This window comes from Larus michahellis, chromosome 1 (genome assembly GCF_964199755.1).
Source record: "Larus michahellis chromosome 1, bLarMic1.1, whole genome shotgun sequence".
Lineage (NCBI taxonomy): Eukaryota > Metazoa > Chordata > Aves > Charadriiformes > Laridae > Larus > Larus michahellis.
The window spans coordinates 74,896,415-74,920,552 of record NC_133896.1 but is presented as its reverse complement, the minus strand read 5'-3'; the positions used below and the strand labels follow the sequence as shown (position 1 = coordinate 74,920,552).

Sequence of the window (24,138 nt, the reverse complement as noted above, 5' to 3'; positions counted from 1 at the left end):
ACACATTTACCCACTTTGGGAATGTTAAATTAGTGTTTTACACAAACCCATACATATTTACAAATGAGTACCAAACTGTGTTATAATCCTTGAAGACTCTTAAATATTCTACATTCAGGATAACTGAACATCAGCTTGGTGTCCTTCTTGTCAGCTTTTGTGAATAATTTATCTAATGGTTTTAAAACTGACATTATTTTCATATCTGACAGTTGTTTCTTGCTTTGAATATATTTTGTTCTAACCAGAAGTAGCAGCATTTGATGTAGATTCATTAATTTCAGGAGATGAAATGGGAATAGCTGTGATATACAGTAAATATAAAACTGTGGTTTTGTTCCTTGTGATTACTTTGAGCTGTTGAGGCAGACTGCTTGAGGAAGGAGGAATCGGTGGTATAATTTGTTCTGCTTTTTCTTCTCAAGTTTTCAACTCATTGATTCGTTTCTAGAAAATAATGATTTAAAACTTAGTATCAATGTAGTAGCTGTCTTTTTGTCAATATTCTGCTTTTTCTACAGATATTGGCGAAGTCCCCACTACAACCCTCACATCAATGATGGGAGCCTGTGCAAAAGAGAACTGTTCCACGAGCATCCCAATCATTAATCCAGGTTAGTACGAAAGTTCCTCCAAACCGATGATCAGCTAAAACTGAGGGATTTGTGTATGATTATTGCAGAGACTTTTCCTAGCGTGAGAAGTGATGATCAGTGTTTTAAGTCGGAAGTGCTCAACTTCATCAAGGCTTCGAGCTTAGTTTGCAACTTGCCCAGATCCAGGGTCAAGTTACTGTGTCTTAATGAGTTACTGTGGCTCAGCTAAGCACAGGCAGCAATCCATCTGTGCATTCTTAGCTTGTGGCAAATGCAAGGAAATGCAGGCTGTTCCAAGCCTTTTTCGCGATAGATAAGTTGCGTTACTACTTCATGCTTGTGGCAAGCGAAGAGCCCTGGTTCAGCAGATGAGTCCACCTGGTTTCATTTTGATACCTGCATTAAGAATCTGACCTATCTGTCCGAAGGACCCTGCCAACTTTAAATATGCTCAGTTAAAATAAAAGGTCTGACCAGTGTTTCCTGTTGGGGCGGTTACCAGATACCAGTTACCAGATACTGGGTCAGGAAGGAATTTTTCCTAGATCAAGCTGGCAGAGTGCTTTGCCCTCTTCTGTAGTTTGAGGCTACAGGGTCACTTGGGAGTTCTGTTGGCCAAACGTGCTGCTAGACAGAGACCTTGGATGGTGGAGCTACTTTATCTCTCTTACTCTCGTCCTGTGGCACAGTTCAGTTGTGGTTGGTCTTTCACTACAGATGTTGTTTTAGTGTGTGGTGGCCTCTGCAGTGTGGATGTGTGCACAGTGCATGGTCTACAGGCTTCAAATGTTCACTGCCGCAGTTGGCTGTGGTTGCTGGGAGCTGAAACCGAGGACCTAAGTCGTCCCTTCCTATCCTATGTTCCAGTATAAGGCTGTTTCACATGCTTTGTTCTTCCACTACTAATTTTTGAGTTTTTACAAGGGTTTGAGGGAGAGGGCTATAAAAGTAGGCTTTTTCTCCCCAGCTGGTGTGTAAACAGGCCTCATAAACAACATGGGAAGCTGTCTGACTAGATAGAGAAAACAGTCTAAGAGCTATTGGCAAAGCTGCTGCATTCAAAGAGTAATCAATCAGTCAAAAGAGAAGCAGTGTGGCTTTTGCCAAGCTCTTTAAATGATAGAAATCTCACATTTCTTATTGTTTGGATACCGTTTCTTTAAAATTAAACAATAATGAAAGGGAGCTGTACAAAACATCTAAGTGCACTGTCACTTAATCTAGGAGAATTGTAATTTAGCCAGTAACACTGAAAAAACAACATTCAGCAAGAACAGTTTTGCTCATCTTAGCCAGTGAATCACCTGTCAAAAAGTACTGCTCTGCCTTCCGTCTTCTCCTGGGACATGTCTCCCTTCTGGCAAAAGCATGAGCATGGTGGAATGCAAAGGCCTGAGATTTGGTGGAATTCACATTGTAGCAGCATGAAGTAAGTATGCAGCTGTCTGTACGAAACATAAAATGTTATCAATGGCATCTCAGGTCCGGAGTGGAGACATAAACATGTTGCTTTTTGGATCAGATCACTGCTAATCATTTGTTCTGGTGAGACTGTGCTTGTTCTGGTGGGCCTGTGCTTCTACCTTGAGTTTCACTGGTTGAACGTGTGCTCAGTCGTTGCTCATGTTGGTGAGGGAGTTAACTTGGGAGCCAGTCTGCTCTGCTCAAAGAGCATCCCTTGTCTGCAGCCTGCTTCCTCACTGCTGCTTTGAGCTGTCAGCATAAAAATATTTTGTCTCGTCTCCCTTGGAGTCTCCCACTCTTCACTCCAGTGGCATTTCCATATCACTTAAGTCTTTGCCTGGTGAAGCTCTTAGTGACTTAAAGGAACTTCACATTCTACAATATGTGGCTCTTTGTGCCCTGTAGCCCATAAAGGCCTGTGCTAGAAAAGTGTATGGATATCTGCTTGTGGAAGGGGACATTTTCAAAGACTCATTCCACTCCCAGGTCTGGTACCGCTCTTTGCAAGTTCAGCTAGACCCACATGGACTCCCGTGTGTGTCTCCCGTGCCTGTACTTGCGTTGGAGATCAGGCCCAGAAGCCACGTAGCTGGGGGCCATCAGTTGCGGATCTTTGATGTAAATCTTCCTATCATCCCACTTACTGCCCTGTGGTTAACATTGTGGGGTGGTCTTAGTGCATAACCTGCATTACCTTTGTCTTCTGATGAAGTTTAATTCAGTCTGCCTGATGCTGTCTAGCCAGTAATGGGCCTCTCACTAGGCTGGAACTAGTTGTAAATAAAACCCCTTGAACCTCAGTTAGTGTCAACATTGGGTCCTTAGCAACATTTCGCTCTACAGATCCACTCCTTTTGGTAGTATGGGCATAGTCTGTGTCGACAGGGGCTGAGTCTGGGCTATGAGTGGTGCTGAGCACCAGGGCAAAGCAGCTGGGGCAGAACATGCGCCTGCAGGGTTATCTGGCTCCCAGACTGAAGGTAGCACTTGTTGCTCCACGTCTGGGAGTGGAAGTAGAGTAAATGCACGGGTGTCTGTACATTCCCCACAGCCTACATTACTGCACTGGAGGTTTCTGCCAACTTCAGACTGTCTGCTGTCTGATTCTCTGACAAAGAGCAACCTGAGCTTGCTTTTCTGGATGCAGTGTGGGATGCCGATTCTCTGTGTTGTAAGATGTGCCAGTCAGCTGATGAGTGGTATCTTGTGTCTTTCTGAAGCATGGGCTTGCTCTGAATTTGCATCTTGGTGGACATGGAGAGTTGTGAGTTAGGGTTTCTAGCAGATAACTCTCTCTGGTGTTGCACCTTCCAGTTTGTAGCCCTGGTTTATCCTTAACCATTCACCAGAATCTGACCATCTGCTGTCTCCAGCATCTGACCCTGGTCTTGTGAGCAGTGAAAATCTTGTTCTTGTATAAAGGTTTTTAATTTGTCTTGTGGACGGTCATCTTCGCAAGCACAGATGTTAGCTCCAGAAAAATTGATGGAGTAATGTTTAGGAGGAGGAAATAAAGGCAGGGTACAAAAGCAGAGGAGATGAATTGGTATGACTAAGTAAAAAATTTCCAGGTGTGACAGAGAAGAAAAGGTTTTGTTGTTTCAATCCTTTCAGTTTCAATATTTAAGCATTTTTGTAAAAAATCTGGACTTACTAGTGGTAGTAGTGTCTGTAGTGACCGTATAGGTAAGAGGGAAGTGTGTCCTTATGTCTGCTTTTGCTTTTCTTTTTACTCAGAGTTCCTTAAATCAGGAGTTCTTTCTCATTTAATTGCTTGCATAGCAAAAGTAGTGATGGCAAAGGCAGCAGATACCAGCTCTGTTCTGCAAATACCAATTGTGATGCCTACACCTCAATTTGGGAACCCACGGTTTAAATCCAAATGGCTTGTCTGTAATGTGAGTGCTTTCAGTCAATTCAGTTTATCAAAATCTATCTCAGTGCCCCAGATGTGGTGGTTTGGGGCTGTTAAGTATTCTATTTCGGTTAACTATCGCAGCAGGATGTTGTTATTTATTAAACTCCGTTCCAATAAGTGCATGAAGCAAACCAAGTGAGAATTGCTGCCTTCACTGCTTAAGCAAATGTATCCCTAAAGAGAAAGGAAGGCGGGAGAAACAGCAGTCACAGTCCTGACCCTTCAGTGCAAGCCAGCAGGGCACAGGGAACAACTCAAGCAGGGCTCTTCAAAAGGAGCCTGCTGATGCAGCCACAGCACGGGGCTGAGTGCGTGGTGGGAGGAATTCTGGCCGGGGCGGACTAAGTCCCCCCGGGGACTGGTGTTCCAGCCCAGCTCCTCTGCACGTTCAAATATCTCCTGCACAATAGTACCCTCTGTGGCTCAGCCAAAACCACGCAGAAGCTCTGCAGCAGAGATAAGAATAGAATCCAAGTTTTCAAGCTGAGGTCAGGGACAGTCTTTCATTTAATGTATATCAGACCTGTGCTTGCGCACATGTGCTAGTGGAAAGATCGTGGACAGATTTACTCTTATAAAAGCCAACCCCTCCTTAATGATTTTGAATGCTAACATGACTTGGCTTGTACATGGGTAGGTAGAGGAATGATTTCACTGGAAGACAATCCTTTTACCAATGTGCTTCTAATTCTGTGTTTATATTGCTTCTCCTCTATGTGTCAGCCGCACACTTAGGAGGCTCACTGACAAAGTCATACTGAAACCAGTGGGAGTACTTGCAAGGAAAAGGGCTGCTCCCGTGAATAGAGATGGCAGCTCTGGGTCATTAACAGAGTTACTGGTGGGAGAACTGCTTGGGATTTTCTCTGTCTCTCTTCTGGCTAAGTATGCCTGAGGTGCCTAAGTACGTCACCAGCAGTGATCTGTGAATGGATAGGGAAGATCAGTGAAATTCTCGCTGAAAAGTATGAGAGGCAGATGTGTATTGCAGTTGCTTTCTCTAACACAGAATTGTGGCTTTGTCTGATTGAGTGATCGTTAGATTCTGTGATTCCTAAAGCTGCTGCTCTCCTGTTTGCAGGTGAAGAGGAGGAGGATGGGATAGAAAGGACGTGTGACACCCTGCTCATGTGCATTGTGACTGTATTAAACCAAGGCCTGCGAAATGGTGGTGGTGTGGGAGACGTGCTCAGGAAACCTTCCAAAGATGTAAGTATTTTGGCTGAGGAAATGCATTACTCCCTGCGCATCTCATGAATGCCAAAGTCAATTTTTGGAGGTTATATACAGTGTTTGTATCTAGCCTGCTGTAGTGTCACACAGTTGATTTATCCATGTAATTTTTACATCCTAGATGGAATATTTAACGGGAAGGGCTAAGCTTGGTGCGATGATGATATTTGAAGAAAGGAAGTCGAGGTAGTTAACTTTCCTTCTGGAAAACTGGAGCATATTGTAACCTTCCAAGCACTGCTAAGAAGTGTTGCTGTATTGGATCAGTCTCCTATTACACTAGGAATTATAAATGCAACCTTTTGAAAGGGATTGATTGATAAGTTTATGTCAAGACTCTCCACTGTAAAACACAAGGTGAATTTTTAACTGAAACCTGGAATAGGTCCTATTGTTTACTTGTACTCAACCAATATCAAAGTCAAAACAGAATTTCATATATTGTGGTATATGTCCTCTTCCAGAAGTTTCTTCCAAAATCCAATTCATTTAAGGACTACTCATAATATCTGTGTGGTTTTATGGATTTGTATTGAAGTTCTAAAAGAACATCATAAATAAAGGCAATCTAGCAGCCTTTTGCTTGGTGAGCCACACCATAACACAAGGATTAAATTCACCAGTAGGATCTCAGCAGGGCTTGCAGGAGTCCAGAGACAAATAACTCAGGTCTGAATGGACGAACTTCTTGTGCTAGTAGTAAGAATCTAGGTCCTAAGTCATAAACTGGGAGATACTGCAGGAACCATAGTGCATCCCCATGAAGTCTTTAAACACTTACAGACTTTGAAAGTGACCCTTGCCACTTAGCAGTTATTTAATGCTAACTGCATTAAAGGACTTCACAAAGGGTAGCGTTATTATCCCAATGAATGTGTGAGAAACTGAGAAGGCAGCGACTTCCAAGTCAGTATCATGGTGAAGAAGAGGACTCGGGTTTTATGTTCCTCCTCCTCAACACTGAGTGTCATCTCCTGTTTGCCACAGAACAACTTTGCTATTTTTAGAGGTGTCAGTGGGAGTCCAGTCCAGCCTTTGCAAGACTGAAAGTAGCTACGATGTCAAAACAAGAGTTTGATGAAATGGGGAATATGAGCACTTCATGTGTGTGTACACGTGCAGGTTGTGGTCCTGAAAGACACGAGCTTGGTCTGCCCACCCTGAGCCAGCTTGCAGCCGTATTGACTACATTAGCACAGTGCTAAAACCATCAGCGTGCCTTGCTTGGGTGCAGGGTATAGTAGCCTGGCCTTGGCATCACACAAACACGCTCCCCTGGTTTCCATCTGTTTGGTGTGAAAACTTGGCATTAGCCTGGAATGTTCCACAAGGATGTACTGTAATCATATCCCTGCATGCCAAAAGGCAGTATTAAGAAGAGCTATCATTGCTCTCAGTGGGTACTAGAAACTGTATATCCCCGTTCCTGTACTGGCAAGGCAGTTATCTTCAGTCGAGCACTACACTAACGCATCTATGCTGCATCCGGTACACAAGCTAGCCTCCTCTTTGTGCTGCGTGAAACAACGTAAAGGACAACAGGAGTCCCAAAGCAATAAAAGCATGTGAAGTCAAATCTTCTTTGCTTAGTGACATAGGTAGTCCCTCTATATTTCTATGAGTAAGGCTAGCAGAATTTGGCATATGAAAAGAAAGATGCATAGCTTTGCATGAGCTACTGTGAAAATGCTGTTTAATATTTTAGAGGTGTGCTATTTTTATATCTTATTGCAACCTTATTATTGTTTTAGGAGCCCTTGTTTGCTGCGCGAGTTGTTTATGATCTTCTGTTTTACTTCATTGTCATTATTATTGTTCTGAACCTCATCTTTGGAGTCATCATTGATACATTTGCTGATCTCAGGAGTGAAAAGCAAAAAAAAGAGGAAATACTAAAGACAACCTGTTTCATCTGTGGTAGGTGTTACTGAACTATTGAGACATTTGATTGGGAAAGGAGTAAAATGAACTATTCCTCAATAAACAAAGCACGAACCTAAGGAGTGGTTATCTTCTACAAGGAAAGACTGTAAAAATGGTAGAGTTTGGTGCCAAATTTATTCCCTCTCAGTAGGAAAAAAGATGTGGTTTAGGAATCAAAAGCTAGCTTTACTGAGAAGTAGCTTCACAGTCTCCACCCAGGATCTGAGGGAGAAGGGCCGTGTCTCACACGCGCATCATCACCACTAATGGAGATGGTGCAGCTGCTGACTTTATTTCACAAAGCGTGATGTAGATGAAAGTACAGCTTGCTATTTCACAGCACAGTGCATTCCAGAAGTGTAACAACGGCAAAATCCGTCTGTTTCAGAAGGTGATATGAAACGGGGAACAAAAGAATTAAATTAAAATCATCCCCACAAAACCCATGGATAAACCCACTTATTTTGAGGTGCTCTCACAAAGAGAGGCAGACCTTCACTCCCCTGGGAGACTTTAGAAATATTTTCCTTTTTGTAGTCTGGGTGTTGTTTCCATGGTTGTACTGACAGGGATGAACGTTGTGCAGAACACAACGGCTTTAGTGTCTGTGGAAGGCTCTACAAGAGATCCAGGGGGGAAAGCTGTAACACTGAGGGAAACGTTTGTGAATCCTGTCCTTCCTCACTGTGGTATTCTTCTTCAGAGATCTGACTTGTTACAGGGAAAAAAAAAAAAAATCTTACGACTGCAGCTCTGTGAACATTGTGTGACTACAAACCTGCAGAGACTCACCCTCACTGCTAGGTTTAAGCGCCACAAACAATCCCACTGCAGCTTAAGTGAGAGTATTCACATGCTTGATGCTAAACGTGTGCATAAATCTTTGCAAGATCAGGACCTAGATTGCACGCTGCGTGCTTACCAGTATACATTTAGAAAGAATCGGAGCCAACACTTGTAAAGCACTTTATAGCCCTCAGCGTAGAAGGCACTGTAAAACTGTAACGTATTTATTATATTGTTATTGTTATTAAGAGGAAATATCACAAAAGAGAATAAACGCTGCGCTGAAAGAATTCTGTCAGGAATGCCTTCTGGCCTGGTATTTCTTGCCTGGCAGTTACTGTATGCGGTTATAGCTTTTAAATTAAGATCCTTCACATTTATGATCCTTTGAATTAAGTTAAGTTCCGTTCTCTAACATATTTAACAGATTTGGGTAGTTTCATGTTGAAGTTTATTTTTTTGCATTATGTTCATGTCGTTTTGCAGGACTGGAGAGAGATAAATTTGATAACAAGACTGTTTCATTTGAGGAGCATATAAAGTCAGAACACAACATGTGGCATTATTTGTACTTTATAGTTCTTGTCAAAGTTAAAGATCCAACTGAATACACTGGCCCAGAGAGCTACGTGGCACAAATGATTGTGGTAAGTCAATTTGGGCACGTGCTTTATGCAACTGAAAGATGCTCCTTGCAGCTAGAGCAGGGAATATTTCTTTTTCGCTCTGTCTAAACAATAGGAGGCATCGATCTGTATTTTTAAAGATCTTTTCACATGTCTTAGACAGTCTGCAACAAAGCCCAGTCTTAAACATCATAAAAAAGATGAAGGCACGGTCCACAGTCTCCAGTTTGGCGTTTGTGCTCTCATGCTCTGTGGGTTCTGCTGCCTCATTAGCCAAACCAGGGGCAGAAGAGCATGCATCGTAACATCTGCTGCTGCTCCGGCTTTGTCCAGTATCTCTGGGCTGCTGTCCAGAAAAATAACATCTCCTGCTGAACAGTGAAACGCAGGGTCAGTGTTGAGGGCTAGTGCTTTTCTCCTATGACTGCTCTGAACAAGCTATTGAAAAGACTGAGAAGAGCTGCTGCTGGGAATTGAAGAGCTAAAGAAACTGCCTTGTGAAGCGGTGAGAGTATGACTTGGATTCCGAGAGAGAAGTTTGATGGCAGAGGGATGTTCGATTACATTTCATTTCTAGCCTGCTGCCAAGGATTGGGTTTGTTCTGGTGAGACAGGGATGGATTATCAAGGCTGTCTGGCTTGGGGTTTCATTTTTGAGGAATTCTTCCTACCTGCTGGGACATTCTAGTGCAGCCTTTTCTTCCCGTGGACTTCCTGGCAGGTATTGCACCGCGCAGGGTCTGTGCCAGGGTCTGTGGTTGCAGAGCTGGCATATGTCTGAATCCCAGAGGAGGCTGTAACTCAACGGCATGAGGCTTTGCTGTTTATGCATGTTTGGAGCCACATTTCTTATTGAGAGTATCCGCTCTGTTATCCCTCATCAGGCCTTTGGTACATACTACCCAGCCTCACTAGTGAGATGACACGTGGCCTTTTAGTCCTCAGTTTAGCCAAGGGGAAGATTCTTCTCCTTTAACTTCAGCTGTCTTCAAGTCAGCCACCTGGTTTAAATCGATCCCAGCTCCCTGCCCTGTCAGTGCAAAAAGCTGTGTTATTTATCCTGCTTTAAGACAGGTATCTAGGATAGCTGAGGTGACTCAGCCTGGCATTGCTTTTCTCACTCCATTGAGAGCCTAAATGATTAGTTTAGACAACATGCCTAATTGGGAGCTGGCTAAAGTTATAGGAGGTGACTCCCGCCCACTGTGCAGGCTTATGCAGAGCTTACCTTGAAGAACTTGCATTATTGGAATGGCTCGTGTTTAGACAGGAGTGCATGCTTGAATACTGTGATGAAATGGAGCTTTTCTAAGTGCTGTTACCGCTACATGGAAGGGTGGTGTGGCAGGTGATGGGAATTCAGTGCTCAGGTACAGAGGAGCAGCCTGGGTCCGTGGAAATTTTGAACCGTCAGTCTCGTTGCCCAGCTCGGGGCGTTTATACTGTTAGGCAGTAATGGATCTACACTTCTACAGTATGATGGGCAAGATAGAAAAACTAAAACAAATGCTCATGTCCTCTGTTCCATTACAAGAAACTATTCATAGTGGCAAGTTGTCCTCTTACACGTGAAAATATTTTACCTTATCTCAGAAATGCACTTTCATTCGTGGAATCAATAACATGTCCAGACTCTAGGGCTTGTCCTATTTGTCTGTTCCTTCTCTACTCCTCTTCCTCTCCCTGCAGTGTTTGTATGATTTTAAACTTTGCAACTATGTGTGTTAAGTATTAATGTTTAATTCCAAGGGATGCATTAATATTCATAGTAAGTGTATTCATCCTGTGGCAGCAGCGGTTTGACTTTTCTGATGTAATTCACTAATGTATTTTACGTTTGCATTAATGGTGGGAACTCCTGTTTGAATGTCTAAAATATTAACAGAAAAGCACCAAAACACATGTGACCTCAAGCACTGAAATGATTTCTCAAAGCCCCTGTTCCTCTGTGGCAGAATGTGGGTGGTTTAAGTGGTTAATAATAATCCATATTTGGGGATTATTGAGCCTTCTGAAGGAAGACTTGTTTTTTCCATGGGTATGTATAAAGTTACTGGTTATTCTGGATGGTGGGAGGGGTACATATGAACCTAGAAGTGTAAAGGTTACATGGAATGGAAAAGAGAATGGAGGATTGGGGGGGAAAAAGGGAAACAAATGTTTGAACAAACTACAAAGTGGCTGATGTGGGATTAGTAATAGTATTTTTGTGTAGTTTAAATTCCCTGGTACAAACGCTAGGGAAGGTGTGCTGCAGAAATACTAGTGCTGCACAGAAGAAGCCATTGGAAATGCTTAAGTGAACAAAAAAATAGACACTCTCTCTTGGAGCTGGAGAGATTACTGTATACCACATGGTACCAGGAATATTAAGAAATGAAAGCAAATAATCTGACTGGAAGAGTGGAGTATTCTGGAAGTATGATATTCAACTGGAAGAAGAGATTTAGAGATACAGCTTTGCCTATGACCAAAGGAAGAGTCAAAAGGAAGACACTCGAACACCAGCTCATGCTGCTGACAGTTTTGCAGCTGTCAGCTGTATGAGTTGATGTAGCATATGTGTTTGGTGTGTTTCAAACACAGCGTGATAGCAATGAAATTACGTGACAAGCACGTAAGATGCATTCCATGCAGAAATTGAGCCTGAGGTATGATTTTTGTCCTGAAGATGGAGAAAGGAGCTGATTCAGACTTTGTGATGGACTGAAAGCTGAGCAACCACTTCTGTGATGCTGGGAGAGGTGACCAAGTCCCTGGTAAGAGACCAAGTTCTGGTTAGGATCTGGCAAGAGAGTCAGACTTCAAGTTAACCTTTCACAAGGGAACTGGGGCTTTCCAGTGGAATCGCCTCATTGCTGGAGCATGCAAATGCGACAAATAGTGATAAAAATAGGGTGGTTGGAAGAACAGGGCAGTCTCAGGACCTCTTTGAAGGGGACAAGGTGGAATGAGATTTTATATTTCAGGTGATAGAGAATATGGCTGAAAAAAACTCCTTGACTCATACTCCTGGAAAAGCTCTCTTAGCTCTACTAGTTTTTATTATGATTAGGTGTGTCTTTATGGCTGCTTCTGTAGCTTTAATGGATCAAACCCAAATTCTGTGTTTCCACAGCCGGATTACTTAGGATTTCTACCCAAATCCAACCTTCAAGACTCAAATCCGTCCTTAAATACACATAGGTCAAAATTTTGGAGTATGCTGCAGTAACTTCTTTAATAGAAAGTAGAGTTTAGTTCCATGTACCATCCTCACTACCCCTACACCTGTAGTTAGGAACCAATTATTATTTGTACTTGTCTACTACTGTCTTGCAAAGGATTGCAAAAAGTAACATTGAAATGGTCATCAGTATTAACTACGCACCAGGGAAAAAGTCTACAATTTCTGATAGTCTCTTTTCTCCATTGCCCCGACCCCCCAGGACCCAAAAATATGACTGTCTGTATTATGACTCTCAGTCTTTTTTATGTATCATTTGTCCAGCAAACAGTGAAGCATCTGGTTTGAAGGCTTGCTGATAGCACAACTGGGGGAAAAAAAAAAAAAAACAACTAGGAATACAATGGTTTTCTTGTTTTGGAATATTATTTGAAAGGCTGGGTGCCAAAAGGGATGGAAATTATTTACGCATCTAACTTCATTTCCCCAGTTTTCCAGTTCAAGACAGGGAAGGAAACTTGTAGGTGATGTTGTACACGCCCCTCGCGCAAAGGCAGTATTTTTACAGGTTTTGAAGCTGACTTGTATTTCCGTTCCAGTAGTGGCTTGTTTCAAGGCGTTCCCATTATCTTGCATGTCTCTGGCCTCAAAAGACCTTGCGGCAGAGGACTTCTCTTTTGCTTTCTTCCTCTGGACTGTGGACATCGGCTGCAAACTCTTAACGTTCCCTGTGATTTTGATTTTCCCAGCAGTTCGGTATTTGCTTCAGTGCTTAGCATACTGCTCTGAGCAGCGACAGAAGTAATCAGTAGCTATCCGGCTTTCGTAAAGCAAGGTATTGTTTGGGGTTTTTTTTCTTGTTAGAAAAAAGGATCAAGCATAAAATGTATCGTAAAACAAGACACAGTTTATACACCTCTAGCTTTTCGGACAGTTACTTTATGGAGATGTTAGTGGGAATAAAGCACTTCAGATCTTCCAGTGATGGCCATTTTTCTTGCACACTGTCTTATATCAGTTATCAGGTGAAATTTTAATGAATATTAAATCAGGACAGTAGGTTTTATTATTTGTTTGTTATCCAGGCCTCTTTTATACCTCAGACAGGTATTATACAATATCCAAAAAGACAGAAACTTGGAAAAGCCGGCTACATGCCTTGCATTTGCACTGAGAACCTGTACGAATTATTCCCCTATTGAATTTTCATTCCTGCAGAAAAAAATTTCTTATCTGACCCATTTGACCAGAAATAACATCCCTAGCAAACCCGGAGAGATGCACATAACTTGTATTACATCGATACAGCAATCTTTGAATGTTCCTTGTGTCCATTTGTCAGAGGAGACAGTTTAATGCGATAACTGGAACAGTGAAGGTTAACGTCAATTTGTACACGCAGATTTCACCTGAGCTTTGGTAGCTGTAAATAGATAAATGGAGGCAAAAAATGTAGATGATTAGCTACCGAATTTTTCGCAGCAAAACAGAGAGATATGAGTTAGCCTATGATTTTTGCCTCCATTCATTTGCAAAAATAAAAGGCTATTGGCAGAGTAATTAAATTAATAATTTTGCCCATTGGAGGAATGAAAGACTTTAGCAAATGAAGCCCTAAAAGTTTTGTTCTCGCGTGCCCTGTCCACAGTTCTTAGCAAGTTTCATAATGCATTTTATCAGCATTAGCGCTACCTGTCATAACTACATAATTACAGCACCTAATTATATTATTACTTATTTACTCTAATTATGTAATTGGATGTAATTGGTGCAATTACATAACTCCTCAATCAGCTGAAAACTGCTCTAAAACCAGCCTATGTTTGTAAGAGTAAAGGATACTGCCATGCGTTAGACCATCTCCCTAAAACAAGGCAATCTGTGGTGGGAAATGAAAGGTTCTGTTCTCCTGTCACTGCAGTCATTTGGACCATGAGCCTTTTATACTGTGATAGTATCTTAAAAGTATTTCCTTTACATTTTGTTTCATCTGTAAATGTATCCCTCCTGAAAGGCAAATTTCTAATCTTAAGTGTCTTCAGGCTACTCAGGATCCCAACACTTCCACTGCAATCAAAAGTGAAATTCCCATCAACATTATAGAGACGAAGTAGAAGAAACAGGTTGAGCAACACCAGCCTGAAATTCTGAACAGTGATTTTATTATTCGGTTCTTTTAAAAGCACTTTTGTCTCACAGCAATGACCTGTCATTGGTAACATGGCCAAATATTTTAACTACTTCACTATAAATATTTTGAAGGTGCCAGCTTTTTTTCATTATTTTTTGTTTGAAATTATTAAATAAAAGAAGAATTTACCAAATATTATGGCCATTTCCATGTCATGAGGAAAAATGCATTCCCCGTTTTGAAAAATTCTGGTTGTTTTTGTTGTGTTTTTTTTAAATACTGAAGTTTCAAAAGTGATCTGAATTTAGTGCTCCCTTGAGCTGGTGCTGTTGTCTACCTTCTTCCTACCTCCAGCCTCGTGGTTTTGCCTTCTTTTTCTATTAGATACCCAGAAGTGGGTATTAAATTCAAAAGCAGCGCTGGGAATAATGCCAAATGAGCCACTGAGAAGTCTCACAATAGTTACTGTTCTGCCCATGCTGTGTGCCTGGGCAGTGCGAGGCTTTTTCCCTTGGGGTCCTTCTGTCTCCTGCCTCACTGCTCTGCGTTTTGCTGTGCTCTCACCTCGGGAGCAGAAGTGTGATGTGAGCCACGGCAGCACGTAGCTGCTCCCCAGGTTCAGGTCTCAGCGGTGATGCTGTGAGGTCCTGGCCAGAGTCGTTCCATGAGGCTGTTGACCCCACAGCGTAGCAGCAGGGACAGGGGACAAGCTCCCTCCTGAGCCAGAGTTGCTTGTGTATAGTCCCTGGCACACCCGTGTGTGGCCCGCAAAGGGATTTTTTTCATTTTGACCAACCTCAGCACAAGTAGCTGACTGTCAAAACAGCAAAAGTGTGAGCCAAGCGGAGCCTGCAGAGCCCGACGGCTGTGGGTCGAGAGCCTGGCTGCCTGTCCTTTCACTCCTTGGGGCAGTGAAAGGTTGCCCCAGGGTTAGTTAGTGAACGTAAAATCATTTCATTGATGCCAAATCCTGGTGTGCACCCCCAGCCTGATGTTCAACGGATTCAGTGGCCATCCCCCAGCAACCCATGTGGAGCTTCTAGAGGAGGCCGGTCCAAAGGAAATACAGACATGCGAGGTGAAAGCAGTGAAAAAGTGCCATACTTTTGCAGAGAAAGAGCATGCTGAAAGCTGGCAGGCGAGGAGGAGCGGGGTTTGTGGAACAAGCTGTTCTTTACTGCTGTCAATTTTTGTCAAAGAATGTAATAAAGTAAAGTAATATGTACTAAGAGGGCGGTTGACCTCAGCTCTGAAAACATAACTTCTTTGGAGAAGAACAAAAGTTCTGATATACAGGATTTTTCTGTTCTGTTATCTATCGTCTTTTTGAATTTTGGAGGCAAAAGTTTTCCCTGATAATTTTTATCTCTAGTCTATAGATACTCTTATTGCATCTGAGGATCACTGAACACTGTACGAGTAGAGAGAATGACCTAAACCAGAGAAATGTCCATCCAAGATGACATGAATGCTGCAGAAGGACGCTTGGGTTGTCAGGAAGATACTCAGGGTGTTTTTCACATGCACTCTGGTGATTCATCCTAGACAATTTAAGAAGTTTCCTCCCCCAGATGTCCACCATACCCTTCTGTTGCAATTAACCACAACAATAGCAGAGGGGGGAGGACAAGCAATGTGTTTGTTCGCTCCTGAGCAGAAGCAGTTCGCAGCCCAGAGCACTAATGTGAAAATTGATGGCCACTGAAGTCACGCCAGTCTGAACTGCACTGGTTGAGGAGAGGACACAGTGCTGATTCTGATGCCTCTTTATAGGTAGGATAATACCGGCAGGGAGAAAGGGCACACAGCTGATAGGGGTGACCCCTTCAGCTGCTACAGCTAAATCTGCCAGGCGCGGTGAGCTGCGGTTCTTAAACTGGCTCACTATAAATAAACTGTATTTTTAAGGCTTCTTCATTATCATAAATTCTAGTTCAACATGAAGTTTCTGATCTGGCAAGTCACAGACTTGAAAATGCTTACAGGACTTGTGCACACAAATGCTCTGCTGGAATGGGGCATGGAATTTATAACTTTGGGGAAGCTAATAATGCTCCCATTGTTAGTACTGATTTATTTTACTTTTTAAAACTGGCCTTCCTCCAAAAACTAGCAGATGTTATCAAAGCAAAACTTGCAAGGATGAGATGTATGTATGTATCATTAAGCTATGCAACTTTTTCTTAATTACTTTTGAAAGGCTGATATGATGCATGTCACATTATGAGTAATTACTTACCATAGCAGTAATACCAAGAGCACAAAAGTCGGCTGCTAAATAAGACCTGAGGTCTCTCTGACAGGCTAATTTCCTAGGAAATACAACGTCGGGTTTGTCTGCAGTTGGATTTTCATAAAATAAGCAATTAAAGAAATATGCCTAAATACATTATTTGCTGCTTCCATTTTTCTGTTGTGCTCAAAATAGAAGAGCGAGCAAGCACACAGCTCTGCATCCTTCCACATAGACGCAGGCCCTGTGGGAAGTTCAGAGCTTCGATTTAGGTGCACCAGGTCCCGGAGAAAGTCTTTTTTCTGCATCGAGGCCTGTCTCAAATTCACAGAGGATTTCAGAGCTATCGAGTGGTGATAGAGAGTCACTAAAATAGAGCTGGAATTGTGCTTCTCACAGGTTCATCCAGTGGTTTTGCCCCTCTCATCTCATATACGTAAGTGTTATCCAGTTTTACAATTACAAAATATATATTGAATTATTTTTTCTATTGTTGCTTTTCCTGTTATTCAAAAATAACGTTCATTTCTGTAGGTAGACCATTGCTATTTTTACTTCTATGTACTATTTTGCCTCTATGTTATTATCTTATAGAAGTGCTGAACACCTCCCTCTCCACTTCATAAAATAAGCAATTACAGTAACGTGCCTAATTAGCTGATTTCCTCCTCATTTGTGTGTTGCTCAAAGCATGAAAAGTTAGCGTCACCTGAGGACTTTGCATCTTTGCACAAAGCTCCTATTCCACAAGAGAACTGAGCATCTTCTTTTCTACTTCAAGGGCTCTGCATCTTCCAGAAATGGACTCTTTAGTCCACCGTAAATAATTTAGTTGGCCTGCTTGGCTAGGTGATGCGTGAGGTAAGGGTATATAAAGGGAAGGGTGGACTTCATTTGGTACTTCATTGTAAAAGCTTGAGGTTTTAGTGGCTTTAAGTCTATATACATTCTTTCCAGACACGAAAAGTAATTATCCTATTGCTGCTTGAATGGGAAATCATGGATCTGGTCCTGCCCCCTTAGAAATTATGCCATTAGCTGGAGCAGGAGAAAGATTGAAGTCAACGGCAGGTGCTGCAGCGCAGGCACATTTGCTGTGCGTAGTGATGTTATGGTCATTAACCTTCATCCCTCTAGCTGACTCGGTGAGGCAGTGGCCATGCCATTGCGCTGTGCCCTCGTCCCTGCTGCGTCCGTGCTCAGCCCGTCACCTTCTTGTTAACTCCTAAAGGGACAGGTTCCAGCACCAACACAATCCTGTCTTTTTTCCTCTTTCCTTTGAAATCACTTCTGAATACAAAGCTGTAATGAAATTGCAAGTTACAGAGTGGCGCCTAGAACTCCCCAGAAGTATATTCATAGAGATTTGGGGTTTTCCCCCCCTGAGGTCCGGAATCAGTGTTTTGATGCTACCCAGCACTAGTCTTTTTGGACCTTGTGGTATTGTGGCTCAGCTGTAAGTTTAGCTTGATTTCCTCTGTGTTTGAAAGACTTGCCCACCTGTCTATTGAGCAGTATTTAGGCTTCGAAGACTAATTTTGCTATAAAGATGGGTTCTGCCTTGATAATACAATGTAGTCACAGCCTCCTCGTCCTCCTTCCAACTTCAATTCATTCAATTTGCAAATTAAAATAAATGAGATGAGTTGGGTTCCTGTTTGTTTGGCTGCTGCTGGACTTAAAAACTCGAGGAGGGGTCTGGGCATGAGGCTGTGTTCCTTGAAACTTGCCTATCCCCACGAACACGGAGTGGAGGTGTTCCAGCTGGAGCGCCCTCAAGCCGAGCAGTGCTGCTGGCAGGACACGGGCTGCGGTTCCCTGCTGGAAGCCACTCCTGCCTTGACCTGCCAGAGACTAGAGCTGTTAACTTTCCAGGCAGCTTGCAAAAGCCATCTTTTATCCCTTTGTTAAGGAAGCATGTGGCCTGAGATGGATCTGTGTGTGGGCAGACCTTTATTCCGTGATTTCAAGTGATGGAAAGGCTCTCCAAGGCGCTGGATAGGCACCTTCTGTTGTGCTGTTGTGCTTAAAATGCTGGCAGTAACAGAGCCTCAATTCTCCCGGGACTGGCTGTGTATGGCTTTGCCTAATGAAAACTGGACCTTAAGCAGGGTCACGGATGGCGATAAGAAGTTCAGCCCCAGAGGAACAACGTGATGAGCAGATCCCAAAGTGTGTAAACTGAATTCATTTGATTTTGCACTACTGGAGGAGCAACAAACACAGAACACTTCAATGCTGCTTGAGACTATTATTGCAACATTTGAAAACAATTACTGTTCTTTGTATTACAGTGGTGCTAAGGTTCTGGCTTCTTGAAGGGGGAAGAGACTACAAAATTGTCCACAGCCAAGGCAGATAACTGCAGATGCTGAGGAAAGGAAGGACTATGGATTAGCCCAAAGACATAAGGGCAATTAGTAAAAGAACAGAGAGACAAGTCTGAGGCTGTTGCCTCATCAGGAATGACATTTAAAAAGTAAATAAGCGTAACTTTGGTTGGACACAAAACATAGGAGTGAGATTCTGCAAGAAGTGAAACAGGGAAAGGCTACAAAAAACATAGTTCTGGTTCTGAGTTCTAACAGCTCGGAGACAGCGAGATTTGGGAGAGTTCGGTCTAACATTAGTGTGAGCTTGTTTTACAAGGTGTTACAGGTAGGATGAAGTTACTTGTATTCTATATCTGTCATGGGAAGAAAAATCCACCCACCCGTATTACTGTACATGGATAAGTTTCTGAATTTGTATAACTTTGGTCTTATTGCGCCGTTTATCTTTTGGGACCAGCTTTATGAGATTTGTGTCAGGATTTTCTATTCGGTTGCAAGGCTAGTTCACGGAATCTTCTCTCCTTTTAGCATGGTGGATATCTGTATGATAAAAAGCTAAGATTGCATCATCTTTAATAAAAGAGAAGATATATAGCCCAAAGAAATCAGATTAGTTGTAGAGAAAGAAATCAATCAGGTTAGCAAATTGTATCTGTGGGACAAAGTGCAAAATGTTTGTTTCATACAGTATTTATTGAACAAATTTGTTGAGAAGATGGTTAAAAATCCTCTACGGGGAAAAAAAATGGGAACCATTTTGTTCAATTTAAATGACATTGATGTATTTTTTACATCATGAAATCTTGCAATATTACCAACAACAATCCCTGATAAAGTACTTTACACAATTGCCTCACAGGGCATTTTGAGATAAAAGTATATATCGGAGATTGTAAATTGGCTGCATCCAATTTATATATAATGGAACCCACTACAGCCATCCTACGAAATTCAATAGATCAGGAATCACATTACACTTCTGTGAGTTTGGGGTAGTCGGAGCTTTAAAGAGTCTCCAAAACAAACAGGCAACTTTAAATCATATTTAATGAACCCTGTGTATTTTATACACATGTGATTAAAATGTTTTGTCTCTGTTTTTCATTTTGCTGGGTGCTGCTGAAGGAAAATTGTAACTCCGGGTTTTTGAAACCGATCATCTGCTTGTTCTCAAGAGAAAATGCATTTTAATTGAACAGAGCAAACCATATTTAAACGCTGGGCTGAAAAAATGAAGAAAAAGAAAAAGCAGATCTGTACAGAGGATCCATTTCAATATTTTCCTAGCAATGCGAGCGAGAGTACTAAATCAAAATGTAGTATAGGCAGATAAAGGTTCACAAAGTACCGTGGTGGTTTTTTCTTTCATCGATTTATGCTTGCAGCCTCTGAAAACCGTGCACAGTAGACACAAACCTGAACGAATAGACGTTTCACACAGAGGGCACGGTTTTGCTGGTTTCTGCCTGTTTCCCAACGGGAATACAAGTGTGCTGTGCTTCCCAGTAGGCAGGTGGCACCTTGTGGGATCTGCCTCTCACGCAGCCGCGGCCAGACCTGCTAAGGGCCCTCTCCTTGGCTATCGTGTCAACACAGGCAAGGAGCTGTGCTCGCTGTGCAGAGGAATGTACAAAACCCATGGGCAAGCATTTGAACAGAGCAAGCTATTCGAGAGCAGGTTGGTAGCATTCGGACCCCTAAGAGTGAAAGCTGGCCATTGCTTGGTGGTGTTTTCTCAAGAGACGCTTCAAAGAGAAACCTAGATCTTCTTCCTCTTCTCTGACCGATACTCGAGTACGTGCATTTAGGCATGGGTATGGTATATGCGTGATCGCATCGTTGCTTAAAAAAACAGTTCTGCGTAGCCCATTGGCGATAGGTTATTCTTATTAATTTTAAAAGGAAATGTTGTTCCTTAAATTGTCCTGTCATACGGCACCATGTGCAAAATACATCAGAGTGAAAATGGGCCCAAAGCAGGAACGTTCAAATCAGGATTCAAAATGCCTCGACTCTGGCAGTATCCTAAACCAGAACAATCGCACTGCAATCAGCCACTTTTTGCCCGTGTAAAGCTGAGAACAAGGTCAAGTCCTGAGCCTCTGAAAAACGAGTCTCCAGCTGAGTCTTTGTATTTCCCAAAGATTCTGTTACACCAAATTGAAGCTAATGCTAGGAAATGGACAGTACTTGCAAAATACAAGGTGACAGCACCAGAGAAAGAAAGGTAAATGTGAGAAAAAACCCATAAATTTCAACTACGCGTCTGAATCCTGTGCTACAAAAGATACGAGGTTTGGAGTTTAACCATGGAGTTAGACCCTGATCCACTGGATTGAACCCGCACTTAAATTGACAAAAATGGGTCAGAATTTGTGGTGTCCTTATCAGCTGCATGGTAAGTATGTTTCTAAGGAGCAGACAACACCTCTGTCCCCAGCAGTGGCATGATACTGTGGGGTATGTTTACCTTGCAGCGGGTTTAGTGCTGTTGGCTTTTGTCGAGTTCAGTATCTGGAGTGTGCCTGCTAGAATGTTTTTCAGAAGAAAATCAATATTAAAAGAAGGGGGGCTTCAGCATGTTAGTGCAAGCAGTTTGATAGGAATGGTGAGGGGCTGGAGAAGCATCGTAATTCTGTTCACTCTAAATGCAGTCAATGGGAAGCAGAAATACCATTACTATTCAGCTAGGCACGAGCCAGTCCGACAAACGAATGGTGGATTTGCTGAAATGATGCTGGGGGCAGTGAGGGAAGGAGAGGGAGAAAGAAGTTAGATCTGCAGGCCTTTTGGTGGCGGTGGTGGGGCTGGACGAGCAGTTCAGCCCCCTCTCCTGTGACACGGGTGCCCTACGTGTCGCTAAGAGGGGCTGTTGTCGGCACCGGGGGAGCCAAGCCTGTGGGATTCAATAGCAGCACCGCAATGAGCTGCGAAGGAGGAGACGGAGAACTGCCAGGTGCCTCTGCGCAGAGGCTGCCATTGCATTACGTTGTGCTTCCCCCGCCGAGACAGCTGGAACTAAACCAGAGCCTCCCATGCTGCCATTAAAAGGTTCTTTTTTTTAAGGACATGTGCACTTAATGTCAGAATATTGAAACCATACCCACGTGAATAAAGTTAGTAAGCCAGTGATTCATTGCTGTTTCAAATCTCTATCTAGCCACAGTAAATTTCTGCTCAGTAGTGACAGTCTGTGTCCACATGCAGGCTATGATTTACAGTTCTGTGTTTTGTATCAACAACATCTGTTTAACAAAAGAAAAAAAAATAAGCCAAGAACATTTATTTTCTAATCTCTGTACCAGATGTTGTTTCGTTATGCACAAGATCCAGGGACTATATCAGAAATAATTTAATTATTTTAAATGAATAATCTGAAGCATTTTTCCTAAAGCATGTCCCGTAACCACTAACAACATGAAAACATAGCAATGTGGAAAAATAAACTTGTGTTTTGCACAGATCTATAATTATATCTATTTTAAGGGCACGAATATTAAGCACCGAATCCTAGCTTCAAATGGTAGCGTTGGGATTCTTGGAGATTTGCAGAGGACAGTATCAATTCTCAGGGCTATGATAGAGGTAAGGTGGCAGAGAGCGATTGAAACAGCAGAAGAAATCCAACAGTTGAGAAGTGAACATGTGCCGCAGTGCAGAGAAGGCACGAGAAGCAAATGTGGCTTCAAGGAGAGTAGTGCTGGGGTGGGACGCAAGCTTAGGCCCTCCAAGCACACAAAAGTTGGGCCATGCAGCTCTGGCGAGTCCCCGGCCGGCTGCTGTCTGTGCGCGCCTGCGGGTCCCCTGGGTTCCCACCTGCAGGGCGGTTGGAAGGTGCAGTCTCAGTGCGATGGTGACAAAGCTGCTTAGTTTGGTTTCTGCATTCCACCTTCAGGGGTGAAGTCGCTCCGGGCTGAAGCGGGATCGCTTCCCTCAGTGTGTCAGCTGCGCTCTTGCTGATGCAGCCCAGGTCATGGTTGGACTTTTTCACTGTGAGGGCGCGCTGCTGACTCATGTGTTTAGCATTTGCATATGGTTTTGCCCGCAACAATAGCGAGAGATCGCATTCAAACTTAGGGTCTTGACAGTAAAAGATGATTTTCACGATCATTTCTATCGCTTGGAGGTAAATGCCAAGTCCTTTAGGTGTGTTTGAGAAGCAGAAATTTTGGGGCGTTTGTTCTTGGAAAAGCAGAGTTTCAGGCCAAGTATCGAAACTGCCATAGAGAAACATCTTCGCAATTTGAGGTTTGTTGTCGTTCCTTGCCATAATTTTTGCAGGGATATCGCAAGCAGAAAGGCTGATACTGAAACATTTGTAACTGACTGGCCTGGATATCGGTCTTGAAGAACTCACAATTGTTCAGTATGATGGTGATAGATTCTGTTGCAGACCTCAAAAACGTTCAGCCAAGTTAAAATGAAAGTAAATGCATCAATGACGCTACTAAAGCAGATGGTGGGTCTGTGTTATGGTTCCAACCTTCTTTCAGGGGGAAGGAGATTTTTCCATGAGCTGTGGAAGCTGTAGCAGGTATCAATCCAGTATAGACCCAGCCAGACCTGTGAGTTTTCTTCTTGCATAAAGATTTATCTGTAATTGCCAAGGTTTATTTTTATTTTCCTTGAATTACTGTTGTGGATGCATATAGATGCATAACAATTCCTAATTTCCCTCCCTATATTCTTGTACAGCACAGATTGCTTATCAAATACAGTCTTAACATTAAAGTGTCAAACAGGATTTGCAGAAAGCTATTTGGGTTTGTAGTTTAGGATGAACGTTTATCAAATTGTGGATTAGCTGAATCATGCACTGAACCAAATTATTATTGTCTGTGATTAAATCACAAAGTGGTTATTGCCCTGTGTCATCTAAAGCACAAGATAGTTTAAATCTTAAAAATCCCTTTTTAAGGTGGCTATAGGAGCTACATAACTACAGACTTTTAGGACTCTGTCCTTAGGCAGAAAAATAATAGCTTTCAAGAGGTCGTTTGGACTGATTGCTCTCTGCTTATACAGGCAACAGATCTGGGAAGGGAATGGATGGACTTATTTATGTTTCAGACATACAGAATAATTTCTCAGTAAATAAATCTCTTTGTACCCGTCGCTGAAGTATTTTTTCAAGGTGCCAGCTCAAAAAAGGGGATTGAACAGCCTGTTGGTTCTTGTGCCTGGAAGGACACAAGCTGCCTGCCGAAGAGCAGCAATGCTGATGGTTTGTTTGCTTTCATGCTGAGGCACGGGTCCTAGGGTGCAACTGAGTCGCAGAGGAAGTTTGGATGCCCCATCCCTGGAAGTGTTCAAGGCCAGGCTGGATGGGGCTTTGAGCAGCCTGGTCTAGTGGGAGGTGTCCCTGCCCGGAGCAGGGGGGTTGATGATCTTTAAGGTCCCTTCCAACTCTAAGCATTCTGTGATTCTGTGAATGTGTGTTGCAGGGTGGGATACCACGAACTGCCCAGTGCAGCCCACTGAGGCAGCAAACCTTCATGGCAATGTCCATGCTCCTCTTCTGCATGCTTTAGTGACTGTCTAGCTGAGGAGCTCAGAGGGCTTTAAGCATACTTGTTTTCTCAGCCTTATTAGGCAACAAATAACCCTCCTGATGGCCGTCTCACTCACCTCACTGAGTCACCGAGGAGTGAATGGTCTGTGCCAGATGGGGGAACGGTGGGCTGGGCGGGAAGGAGGCCTGTCTCCTGCTCTGGTGCGTGCAGCTGGAG

General features: G+C 42.9%; 1 protein-coding gene across 6 annotated transcripts in view; it reads left to right on the top strand.

Annotated features, from left to right (window-relative positions):
- Positions 1–24,138, top strand: part of ITPR2 (inositol 1,4,5-trisphosphate receptor type 2) — a 277,577-nt gene that overhangs the window by 242,720 nt on the left and 10,719 nt on the right. For all 6 annotated transcript variants that reach the window (XM_074587404.1, XM_074587414.1, XM_074587436.1 and 3 more), the window contains 4 exons: positions 522–614; positions 5,060–5,187; positions 6,963–7,128; positions 8,407–8,567. In XM_074587404.1, the coding sequence (XP_074443505.1) occupies positions 522–614; positions 5,060–5,187; positions 6,963–7,128; positions 8,407–8,567 (548 nt within the window). The remainder of the gene's footprint in view (positions 1–521; positions 615–5,059; positions 5,188–6,962; positions 7,129–8,406; positions 8,568–24,138) is intronic.